Source organism: Notamacropus eugenii, chromosome 3, assembly GCF_028372415.1.
Source record: "Notamacropus eugenii isolate mMacEug1 chromosome 3, mMacEug1.pri_v2, whole genome shotgun sequence".
Taxonomy (NCBI): Eukaryota; Metazoa; Chordata; class Mammalia; order Diprotodontia; family Macropodidae; genus Notamacropus; species Notamacropus eugenii.
This window is the reverse complement of record NC_092874.1, coordinates 157928414-157941415: the sequence shown is the minus strand read 5'-3', so window position 1 is coordinate 157941415 and position 13002 is coordinate 157928414. Positions and strand designations below refer to the sequence as shown.

Sequence of the window (13002 nt, the reverse complement as noted above, 5' to 3'; positions counted from 1 at the left end):
TGGAAAATAACATGCATGCTGCCAACTATTTCCATATCCCTGTATGCTCTCCCCATTTTAACTTTCACCTTTAAAGGAAAGCTAGAGGAGATTTCAGCTTGAAAGTATTACAATGGAAAGCTTTTGTCTATTCACAGAATGGATTCAGGATAGATACTCACACAATGATCTTTTTCTTGATGTCCTGCCAAACCTAATCCTGACTTTGGTGATGTATATCCTAGGGATAAGAATCTGAGGTCTGTTGTTTAGTACAGCTAGACCTTGTATGACTGCCCATAAGGATGTCTATTACTGTGAATTGTGGTGGTGGTTTCTGTTAGTGGAAAGTCAACTCTTCAGTTTTATTGAGCTGGGAGGACTTCAAATTTTAGAAAATGGAAAGAAATGTTCTTATTGGAATGTAAACTAGTATAGACTGGAAGAGGATTTGAAAGTGGAATTGCTGAAGTGAGCCTGTGGTATCATAGCAGCAGGTCTGGATTTGCTGAGTCTTATGCTTATTAAATGTTCCTCTGCATTCAAATTCTAGCTTATCTGCAAGATGAGCAAATTTTTTAATGCCTGTCTCTTTAGTATTTTTAATTGAAAACAAAACAACAATAAACCACAGCCCAGAATATTGTGAAGATGGGTATTAAATCCCTCTTTGGATTTGTGCAAGGGGAAGATGGTGACAAAAAAGCTATTTGTCCACCAGAGAATGATAAAGTGGACCCAAAGAAGCTACTGTATAAGAGTTAGTACAGTAAGGATCTGAGGAAGAAGACAGGAACAGAGGTGGAGTTGGGGGCTCCCTGCTCAGAGATATACTTAATTGTCAACCTAGTAACAATAGAATATATTGGATCATGAGTCCAAGAAATAATAAAGTACATCCTAGGATTTGTCAAAACAGATGACTCTTACCCAGAAATCTGGGAGGGGTAGCAAATATACTGAATGACTTGAGTCAGAATCACAAAAAGACCAAGATAGGCTATAGTATGGGACCAAATGTAATAATATAAAACTTTATAGGGACACATTTTAATTTTTAAACTTAGGTTCAAAAAATTAGATTAAGTACAGAATTAGCGATTTGGTTGGAGACTACCATTTCCCTCCCACCCCCTAACCAACCCTCCTTGGGTGAGTGGAAAAGAAGATTATGATATTTTAAAGGATTGTAAAGTATTATGCATTAATGATGAGATATGCCAACCAAAAAAGGCTCATGTACCTTGGGCTGCTTTGAGAGATATTGCTTGCCAGGATAAGGAGGTAATAAATAGTTCCTGTGTATTCTGACCCAGTCATTCCACCTCTGGAATATTATTTTCAGGTTCAAGTGCCATAAATATAAACTCCACAGGAGGTAATCTCTTCACTTATAGAGCCTATTGGACTGGATAATCTCTGAAGTCCTTTAGAGTTCTAGATGTATGATCCTAGGAGTCACAGTGGAGGAAAGGCATTGATAATGGGATGAGTGTCTAGAAAAGGGCAGCCAGGTTTGTAAAGGACCTTGCGTTCATGTCGAAGATTGATTGAAGAAACTGGGGAAATTAAGAGGCAATTCAGAAGGAAATTTCAATAGATACCACCAAATATGCAAAGGTTTTCCATGTGGAAAAACGAATTAAACTTGGTTTATTTGGTTATACAGAAGAAAACTAGGAGCAATGAGTGAAATCTACAAAAAAAAAAAAAAAAAAAAGAAAAATTTAAGTTTGTTATAAGGGAGAACTTCCCAAGAATTGGAGCTATCCAAAAATGGGAAGCCATCCCTGGAATAGGAGTTAAAGTTTGAAGTAGAGATAAATAAGATTATGTCTCCTCCCCCAAGATCCAGAATTGGAAGGAGCCCATGGGAGTTTGTTACAGTTGCCAATTATGGAGAAAATTTTAGTAGCGGTCATGAGAATCCTACAGTTCACCTTTAAGGACCTACACTGGTGGGATGGAGAATGTAGGATGGAGAACACCACTCTTCAGCAGCCTATCCTAATGGTTCTGCCAAAACATAGCCTTGATCAGGGATTGGTGTTATTTGGTTACACTAAGGCATGTGTATTGGGAAGAAAGAGGAAGAAATCTTTCAGGCAGCTACTGCCAGTCACAGAAATGTATTCCTGGAGTATAAATGAAAAAAACAGGCAGTCTCTTAAAGACTTAAAGAATCTAACCAACAGATAGGAGAGTGGTACTGATTGGTTCAGTCCAATGCAAACCATACTTGTTCAGCAGTTATAACAACTTGTTACCTGAATTAATACAATAGACTTAAGTTGACTGCCTTCATTTTGACAATTCAAACTATTCCTTAGTACCCAAGTCACAACCAGATAGATCTTTAAGTAAAACTGAAGAACCTTTTCACTATTACAATAATGTCATAAATTCTATGAACTGCACTCTTATTTAAGCAGAATCTTAAATCTACATATATTTGCTTCTTTTACCTCGTGTTTTTAAAAGTTTCTTAGAGTACTTAGTATTTTTTAAAGAAAGGTGTGTATTTAAAGTGTTAAAAAAGTGTCATTCTAAACTAAGTGGGGCAGTGGATAGAGCATAGGCTCTGGAGTCAGTGGAATAGGAGATTTTGATTCAGTATAAACATATTGTTTCTAACCTTCATATTAACCAAAAAGAAAAGACACTAATCTTTTGAAGAAGTGAGTTCTGTTTCCTTAAAGGTATTCAGCATGTAAAGGGCTTGTGATAGAAGGGATTCATGTTTCTTATAGAATATATGCTCCTTTTGAGTATTATATTTGGTTTTCTTTCTTTCTTTCTTTTTTATCCCTATTGTCTAACACAATGCTTTTCTAAATACTTATTGATGGATTCTTGAAGTGGTGTTGATGAGAGGATCTCTGAAGTCCCTTTTAACTCTCAGCCTTTTTTTCTAATAGTCTAGAAGAGTTGATTCACATAAATATCCCAAAATTTCTCTCTCTCTCTCTCTCTCTCTCTCTCTCTTTTTTTAGTCAATATTAGGGGAATTAATAAAATTCAAATGTTTGGAGCCTTCTGAATGAAGCTGTTGATTTTCATGGTCCCCTGATGTCATAAAAAGGACAATGCTTGGAAAATATGATAATAAGCAATCAACTTCCTCATTTAAGAGTACTTTCCTTTTGTTAGGGACATAGTTACATCTCTGAGCATTTTTGTAATCAAGGCTTTGATTTCATGGTCACAAATATTCTCCATGATTGCTAGAAATTACCAAGGCTATATAGATTATTCAGTGATCCATGTCTGTCATTACAATCTGTAGCAGTGAACCATAAACCCAGCACTGTCTTCATTATTCTTGTGTGTGATGACATGAGCCAAAATAAGGATTATGGTTTTCCTTTCTTTCTTCCTGTTTTCTAAACACTCATGACCCTCACCTCATCAACTCACTCTTTTCTACCACACGCATTTGCTGCAGCTCTCCAAACTTTGATGATTTTCAGCTTAGGCTTTTGCAGTGGGCTCTACTTTCTTTTAAAAAAAAGTCTACAGCTCAGCAGGGCTGAGTAGTACTGAACTCAGTAGATGATGGATTAATAGGGGTAAGGCACAGGCAAGGATTCATTGTATTACTCAGCTCCTTATTTTGAACACACTCTCCTCCAAGATGAAAATGGCTGTCTTTGCCCTTTAAAAACTGGCCACAGCAATAACCCCTTTAGAAAACAAATTACCCCAGAAGAAAAGTAGATCCAGTTTTGGGTTTGAATACTGGCTAGCTGTGGGACCATGGGCAAAAGTCAAGGGGACTTTTTCTTTATGAAACGATGGATGCAGTGTACTTTGAGTGTTCAAAACTGAGTCAGAACAGCCTTGTTTATACCCCAAATTTTCAGGCTTTGTGTTCTTATTTGCTTTTGAGTGTGACTGAAGGTGTGGATTTAAAATTATAGAATGTGGCTTGGAACTTTTAAAGATTTCTCCCATTTTGGATCTTTTCAACAGTTGGGGCCTGTTTCAACATGTGTGTTTTTTTTCTGTCTTGTGGTTTTTGGTGTAAACAAGCTTGAGGTGTGTTTCTTACTGCACTCAGAAGTTGCTTGGGCTTCAGTCTTTAAAAATCTAAATTTGTTTTCTTGTTAAGAAGTATTTTGAGCCTGTCAATTAAATATGTAAGATGGAAACTCTTAACATGAAAGAGAATCTTTTGTGTCAGAGCTTTTATAACCAAAAACTAATTTGAGATTTGTGGCATTTCACTAAGTAGTTCCAAGTTACGCTCTCCAGTGTATTTCCATCATGTGGACTTTTCCCAATACATTCTGTGTAAGTATGGGTCAGCATTCTATAATAAAATGGGAATTTTTAAAACATAAGTGTCCAGAACATGATTACATACAAAATTGACTGATTAAAATTCAGTTCAGGATATGACCAATGAATCATTGTAATTAAAAACTTAATCATAAATGAGGTACTGTGCTTTGACATTTTTTTCCAGTCATTCTCTTCTCTATTCATTTTCACTTATATGATTTTTTGAATTCATCTGAAAATAAATGCAATTTTTGTTGTCATAATTCAAAAAGCTCTGCTTTTCTGCTACAATATGTATGTTGAGTATTTGTTGCGAGGGGGTGAATCTGTATGTCAGACAAACCAGCACAGCTATCTATCTTCCATTTCTATGTTATATATATTTTCTCTTCAGTTAGAAACAAAAAATTTAGAGATGGATGGAATCTTATTTTTAAGATAAAGAAACTGAAGCAGAGAAATTCATTGTTTTTGTCTTGGGGATCTTCAGGTGCCATTCTGTAGAGGGATAAGTAGTGACAATACCTATTTTTCTTAGCCCTTCCCCCTTCTAATTTCAAAAGCTCCTATAGGTAATTTGATTCTTTGATGTTTCAGTCATCCATAATCTCACTGATATTAGGACTCTTTTCACCATTGAAAGCCATCCATACTCTTCTTTCTATGTGACTCTCATCCTTTGATAAATCCTTCACTAAAGATCAATTCATGTGCTGGAGTTCCTTCCTCTACATGTTTTGATGTGGCACATCGAGATTTTCTATAGTTTATCTATTCTTTATTCTTGTCATATACATATAGGTATACTGTTACTATGAATATGGTTATTTGAGCCAATTTCTAGACTTCATAACTTCTAATACAATGTAACTTCAACTAAAATCTACCTTTCATAATTCTGAAATAATCACAGCAGTTATCCTCAAAGTTCAAAATGAAAACAACTACAATATGACTTTAAAATGTAGGTGGGTAAGGGGCAAGGAGAGGCAGTGCAAATACCATTGATGCAAGATAGCAATATTAGCTTTTCTCTCCTTTCTCTTATAAATTGTTACATTTACAGGTCCTGTTACTTACTGTGTCAGGATTAGATTCTGTTGGGTAGAACTGTCAGCTTTTAAAAGGCAATTGGAGGTAACTGCTCACTGTCCAATATTTACATACTTTTTAAAAACTGTTCAAAACTTCAGGGTTTTCATGTCGTTAGAAAAACACCTCTAGATAAGAACTGTCCACTAAAAGATGGTTTTCTGAAACAATAAAGTTCAGATACAAATGGAAGTGATTTTATATGTAAGCAGGAAAACATCTACATACCTACATATATATACTATATAAAACTCTTCAGTAGCAATTCAATAATTATATCTTTTCCTTTATCCACATGCTTTTCTTTTTTGGGGGGAAATGTGTATGAATAATCTAACACTCATATGTTCTATTTCTGTTCCAGATCGTGGTACAGTACAGAAAGTTGTTGTTCTGCCTACTAATAGCACAGCTAGTGGAGAACTCATTTTGGAAGAACTGGAAGTCTTTAAGGTTTGACCCATTTTTGTCTAGCATATTGGATTAAATCCTTTAACCTCATAGTCTTTTGAAAAAATATTTGATAAAAGATAAAAATAAATGGATGTTGTAGCAATTTTGAAAGAAGAAAGCATCAGATAAAATAAAAATAGATTGGGGATTTCTTGTGGACTCTTTTCTCCTCTTCTCCATATTTCACATTATCTAAACATTACTGGTTACATATTCTTTCCCCATCACCATGCTTTGAGAAATTTTTATCAATTTTTTTTAATTCAAAGAAAATCATTTTTATTTTCAGGCCTAGCCAGCAAAAGACTTTTATCACTGGCAACATATCACAGTGAAACACAAACATCTTAGTCTCTCTAATTGTTAGATAACAGCTCTGATTTTTAGCCAAAAAACATAAGAAAAACAGTTTTGTTTTTACTTGGTTTTATTGCTCTCAATTGAAGTGTCACCGAATTTAAAGAAGACAAATGCTGAATCTCAGAACTGCACATACAATCTTCTTAAGGGATTTCAGTTGCTTTACCACTTAGCTACTGATGTCCCCATCACTGCTAGTTATTGACAGAGAACCTCTCTGTGGAATAAGATGTTTACCCACTTATATCCAAAAACATTTGACAGAGTATATTGTTAAGTGCGGGGATAGATAAAAAGATTATCAAGTTGTGGAAAGTGTCATCGAGGAGTTTTAATCTTTCAGTTTTACCTCTAAGGAAGGAATGCCACAATGAGGATAAAAAGCCATACCCTGGTTCATAGAACCAACCAATAACTGAACAGAAGTAATAATCTGCTTAAAACATTAAGTTCTGGTAACCAGTTGCCCATTTAAAGAGCTGTCTAAGTGTTATATTATGAATAACTAAAATATTGTTATTAATTTTATCTAACCTTTATTTATATGATAGTTTGCAAAATATATTCACATTCCTTACTTCATTCCATAATGAGGACAGCCCTGTGAGAAGGAAGATCAGGATGATTGTCTCACTTATGCAGATTAGGAAATTTGGAATTAGAGAGTTTAAGTGATTTGTAGTGAAGCTGGCTGTCTTACATCAGCCTTCTGCGACCAAATCCAGTCAAATATTGACCCTTTACTAGGGTCAATATACTTTTCCTAAAGAGTGAATTAGTGAGAAGGTCTCAAGGACAGCATTTTTAGAACATTCAATGAACTTAAATTTTGAGGGAAATGAGAAATTGACAAAATCCAGCCATACAAAAAATATTGAAAATCTGCCTGTTTGTCTACAAAAGGTACTTCCTGGAAATAGCCTTTTTAATATTTCTCTTTGGTTCAACTACATCATGGAACATTTATAACTAATCTATTAAATTAGAGCTCAGTCTTCAAAATACTTCTATTTCCATTACCCTCTTCAGTCTTTTTTTTTTTGGCAAGACAAAGTAATCATTGCACTAGTTTAAACAGATGTAGTATAAATAAATGTAATAACACTTTACATTCAACTCTGAAGTGACAGTTTGTCTGGTGAAAGTCATATGAGTCTGGGTCCAGAATTTTTCCTAAGAAGATTCTGTCATAATATTAGCACTTCATTATTTTTCTCATATTGAAGTGTTCTTTTGATAATCAGACAGTATTGTTAATTAACTGGGTTTGACACAAACCAAAACATATACATTGTAGATGGGTTTCAAAGAAATATGAGATATGCTTGTTGTGATCATGTGGTAACTACTTATGAGCTGTTAAATGATTTATGTCTGTGTTATCATTATGAAAGAATAAACTCTTTTAGAAATGAAATATAGAAATGCATGGAAGGGACATCAGTGAATAGGAGCCAGTCTGCAGTGTTCTATGCAGAAGTGGACAGTTGTGTGTGCCACTGATTGATATGCCCAAGTCAGAAGGCTCACTTACCTAATACAGTTACCATCTTGGGCCCAGTGTTTGTATCACATTTTCTGTGAACTAAAAGTAATTGGGTGTATGTGACATTATGTCACAGACTTATAGGGAAATAATATATTTAAGTGGAAACTGGACCTGACATATTCCTTAGCTGAGTGTCACATCAGTATACCACTGGAAAATAAATGTAAGGTTGTAAGAAAAGGTCAAGTTTTCTCCTTTGTTTCCATGAGGGCAAAGGACTACAGACTCTTGTTTTATACCACTCTCCTGTCTGTGAGCTGGAACAGAGCCTGGCTTGCTTAGGTAAGGTTGGCTCAAATATGAGAATTACTGAACTATCACCAACAGCTTAGACGTCTGCCTCAAGCAACACCTTTCTGCACATCTCTAAGAGCTGCTGAAAAAGTGTTGGAATGGCCTTTCGAGACCATTACATCATCTCTCTGGGAAAAAAAAAAATGTCTTTTAGGCATATGCAAAACCCAGGCACCCAGAGGGCTGGATGCATAGCACAATTCAGCAGAATTACCCCTCTGTCCTTTCAGGGAGTTGGAAATAAGTTACAAGGCATTTCTTCAGCAGGTTACAAGAGTGATTTGGGGGTTGTAAGCAATGCTCAGCAAGTTCACCAATTACGAATCTGGCATTCATAGAGGTTTAAAATCTGAGAACATTACTCATTTTCATCCACTTGACTCTTGTTCAGACCTCATTAAAGTGAGTCATTTCTTACAGTAGTTCATTGTTCTTAGCAAAAGGAGAGAATTAAGAAATTTGCTTTAGACCAACCTGTTTTTCAAACCAGACTTGATGAACTAAACAGTAGTTTGTTATGCCTAGTGCTTGATTTAAGGGAAAATACAGTGGAAGGCCATTCCAGAATTCTTATTGAAAGCTTAAGTCAAACCTCCAGTTTCTTCAGTGGCCCAGCATTCCACAATTAGTTTTTGACGCTTATTCCACTCATTTTTGTATCTCTCTTGCATTTATTTGAATTAGGGAAGGTCATACTCAGGCTAATCTGGTAGTTGAGGTTTGAGAGTGGAATAAAATAGGATACTTGTAAATCGAGATAGTTAACAAAAGTTATTTAGCCATAGCAGGCAACAGATAGTGAAAAAGGTTACATCCCTTTCTTGTAACATGAGCAACCCACCCACCTTTCTGGTCATACATTATCTAAGTCTTCCTGTCTAGTTCATATACCACTTCTTTCACAAAGGTTAGGATTTGATGTATGCTATTTCTTATTTATACATAGCAGGATTGATGGAATTATTCTAATACTTCTCTCCCCCTCTCCAGAGGAAATACCTCTTTAATTTTTCATATTTATATAATCATATGTATATACATGTACAATATATGTAAAATTATCATTAAGAATGGCATCATTACTTTAGTGTTTTATTTAACTATTTGTTTTTCTTTCAGAATAATGCTCCTATTACAACAATGAAAATTTCATCCAAAAAGGTAAAAACCAATCCATATTTATGTTTATATCACAAGGTTTTAATTATGAATTAGATAAATAATGTAAATTCATTTAAATAATGTAATTATTCAGTTATTAAAGTGCTATAGTACTCAGAAAAACAATACTAGACTGGACCGTTAACAGTTCACAGAAGCGAAGAATCTCAAGAAGACACGTAGACATATCCAATCTAAGCCATACCTGAAGAGTAATTTCCTGGAAGATATTCCTGACAAATGGCTACGAAGACTTTGTAGAAAGATTTACAGCAATAGTGAATCTGCTACATCCCAAGGTAGTTTTACCTTGGGTAAACTAGAAAGTTGGCTGCATACATAAGTCAGATGGCAGTCTAAGAAATACAGCCATGTTCCATGTCATTTGGAAAAGGAAAAGTTCTTATTTATCTTCATGATTCAAACCAAATCTTATTTTAGACCAAATATGAATGTTTCAGGTCAAAACCTTTTCCACCTTGAAATAAGCACTTGAGTTGAGGAGCTTCCAGGTACAAAATTGCCTTTAACAATAGTTATTATTTAGTTATTTAACAATAATATACCTTCTCTTGGGGCAAATCGGTGGTGTAGTAGATAGAACTCATCTTCCTGAGTTCAAATACAGCCTCAAATACTAATAACTGTGTGACCCTGGGCAAGTCACTCAACCTTCCTTGTCTCAGTTTCCTCATCTGTAAAATGAGCTAGAGAAGGAAATGGTAAATGACTTCAGTATCTTTGCCAAGAAAACCCTAGAGGGGTCCCAAAAAATTTTCATCAGACATGACTGAAAAATGACTAAGTAACAACATAGCTTCTCTGCAATTTTTGGTTAAAGAACTTTAGCAAATTGCCAATAAAATTAGCAGTTACCAGCTTTCAATTTCTAAATACAGACCTAGTCACTTGGGGGACATGCCCCTTCTCCTTCCCTATCACATGCTGGTGTACAGCACCACCATGATACATTTATACATCTGACATTTTATACTAGTTTTGTTAATAATTGCTTAACTTCAATCTGCTGTTTCCTTGGTCACAAAATGCTAGGCCAAGTTATTTCTTGACACTCCTGTGAAATAGGTAGTTCAAGTATTATCCTATTTTACACCTAAATAAACTGAGGCTCAAATGGGTGATGATTTGCCTGGAGTCCTAGGAAACTCCACAGACTTCTCAGGTCTCAGTGTTCTGACGGGATCGGGGGGATGTCCAGGGTTCTTTCTGGATTGACACACCACGATCCACTTAAGGAGAGAGTTCCTAGTCACAAAACATCTTGTATTATAACTTTAAAAGCTGTTTCCTCTTCTTTCCTACTTAAAGCTAAGGCTTAGGAGTTAAAAGGACTGGTCCAGCGGAACATATTAGGAAGCAAGAGAAGCCAGCAGATTGTTACCTGACCTGTGAGCTTTGAAGGGTATATTCCCTTTAGCCTCTTAAAGGCACAATTTGGGTCTGAAGAGAGAAGGGGGTGTTATTAGACTTAAAAACCTCAGTGACTAACAGTGAGAGAAGTTGTGTTAATATTACTCTTTGTTTTTTGTGTTTCCTTTTCCCCTCAATGACATGAGCTGTATTCTTGAAGGGTAACATTAGGGCTTCATCTGTTTAATGCAACTGTGATTACACAATTTTAGTGGGGCCAAGCAGATGAAGAAAAATTCCACAGTGTGCCTTGTACTCTTTCCACTTGACTAACTTTTATGAAGAAAAATCACTGGCATACACAGAAGTAAAGGTCTCATCTGTAAAAATGTTTGTGTGGTGCATGAGAAACATTTTCCCCAAGTAATGAGAAGTCATTAGTCATCTTCTGTGCCCCAGGGAACTAATCCAAAGGCAGATCGTTCTTTTGAAGTGAATGGGAAACTTCTTGTTCAGCCCAGCTTGGTAGAAGGAGAAAGGTCTAGAAAAAAATATAAAAATGATATATGGCTGTGGGGCACATTCGTTTTGTATACATTTGCAAGGAAACAAAGATGTTATTTATAGGGGATACAGAGATGCTAAAAACAACACCTCCCTCAAGGTATTATAAAATTGTGATCAATTGCTATTTCATATTCTAAAATATTACGATTTCTAGTGTCTAGCTTCACCAAAGTGCATGAATAGGAAGGCAAGCAGAATGTTTAATTGAAACTATTAAAATTTGAAAATTTAATTGAAGATCAAGATTTGATTGAAATGATCGATTTAATTGAAGCTGTCAAGATAGACAATTATCTAATTTGCTCTAGTTCATTTTCCATCCTACCTGTAGTGGTAGTTGTTTCTTGCCTCCCCTCTCTCACCCCTCCAATAAACACCCCAATGAGTCTTAGCCAGGATTTACAAAGTGCTAAAGGCATTCCACAGGATCCCTTATGCTGCAAGTCCAGGGGCAGACTAGATGCACAGCAAATAAACAAAGGTGGAAAAATGACAATTTAGCATAGCAAGCAAATCAAGATGCACTTACTTTTCATTAAAGTATTTTAATATATTCTGTCATTTCATAAGAAAGTTAAGAGCCATGATATGTTTTTGCTGTCCCTGAGACTGTGTTGACTTGGGAGGAGTTCTTTGCAAGGCTGTTTTGAGCAGTGGAATGTTCGATGTATAGAAATTTTATTAATCCAGCCTCAGACTGTGTGATCATTGGCAAATCATTTAACTTCTGTTTGCCTAGAAAGTGGCTGGGTGGCTCAGTGGATAGACAACTCTGGGGTGGGGAGGAAAGGAGGAAAGAAATGGTTAAACTTTAATATATCTAAAATCAATTTTTGTTCATCTTTAAAATTTTAAAATGTTTTCTGTGAACAGTTTACCTATTAAAATATGATAACCATTTCTTTTTCTTCCATATACTAAATACTTAAACTAATACTTATATTTCCTTATACTAAATACCTCCTTATAATAAAAAAAAATATTCCCAGTCCTTCCCTCCCCATTTCTTCAGTTTCAGGTGACATATTGCTAAATTTAAAGCAGGAGGAAGAAAGTTAGTTTGTGTTATGGTACAGAATAGTGTTCCAAGAAGTTACTCAGTATTAAAACTTCAATATTTTAGCTCTCACCTGAAGTAGAGAATGATGAAATCTAACATCTAGAAAACAGTAGTGTTCTATGTGGAACTTCGAGCAGTTTTTAAAAGGAAAGCAGCAATGTTCAAGTAATATTAACCTAGGAAAACTCTGTTTATGTTGGCTATATACCCTTTGGTAGGATGCCTGATGGTTTTTAGTTCCCAAATGAATACAAAGGTTTATGGGCATAGAGTATAAAATATTTCTACTCAAAGTCTTCCTTTACGTCCCTCATCGAAAATGAATCATCTTTCCTTCAATAGCAACAGTTATATGTAAGCTCCAACGAAGGGGTTTCCCAAGTGTCTCTACATCGCTGCCACATCTACGGAACAGCTTGTGCTGACTGCTGCCTGGCAAGAGATCCTTACTGTGCCTGGGATGGTAGTTCTTGCTCCAGATTCTATCCCACAGGGAAGAGGTGAGTTCTTTTTGCTTCAATACAATGCATAGTTCACACATCTTATTCTAGATATTGAGGGAGATAAAAAATTTGGCTTTGATATGGCCTCTGTCCTCGTGGAGCTTCCCATCAATGAGAAAAATATGGTACATGAACATATTGCTGTAAATCAATGCAGTAAACAAGTACATTTGTTATAAACATATGTGATCAAAAGCAATGAGCAAGGTTAAGTGGTGTAATGGAAAGTGTATTGGATTTAGAATTGCAAGACCTGAGTTCAAATCTTGGCTCTACTACTTAGTAACTGTAAGGTCTTGGATCTCCTCCTTTGTGTTCTCTCTTTGTGT

General features: G+C 35.5%; 1 protein-coding gene across 3 annotated transcripts in view; it reads left to right on the top strand.

Annotated features, from left to right (window-relative positions):
• The window catches only part of SEMA3C (semaphorin 3C), a 191716-nt gene that overhangs the window by 159166 nt on the left and 19548 nt on the right, over positions 1–13002 (top strand). For all 3 annotated transcript variants that reach the window (XM_072653207.1, XM_072653208.1, XM_072653209.1), the window contains exons 13-15: positions 5720–5808; positions 9131–9172; positions 12513–12670. In XM_072653207.1, coding sequence (XP_072509308.1) covers positions 5720–5808; positions 9131–9172; positions 12513–12670 — 289 coding nt within the window. The remainder of the gene's footprint in view (positions 1–5719; positions 5809–9130; positions 9173–12512; positions 12671–13002) is intronic.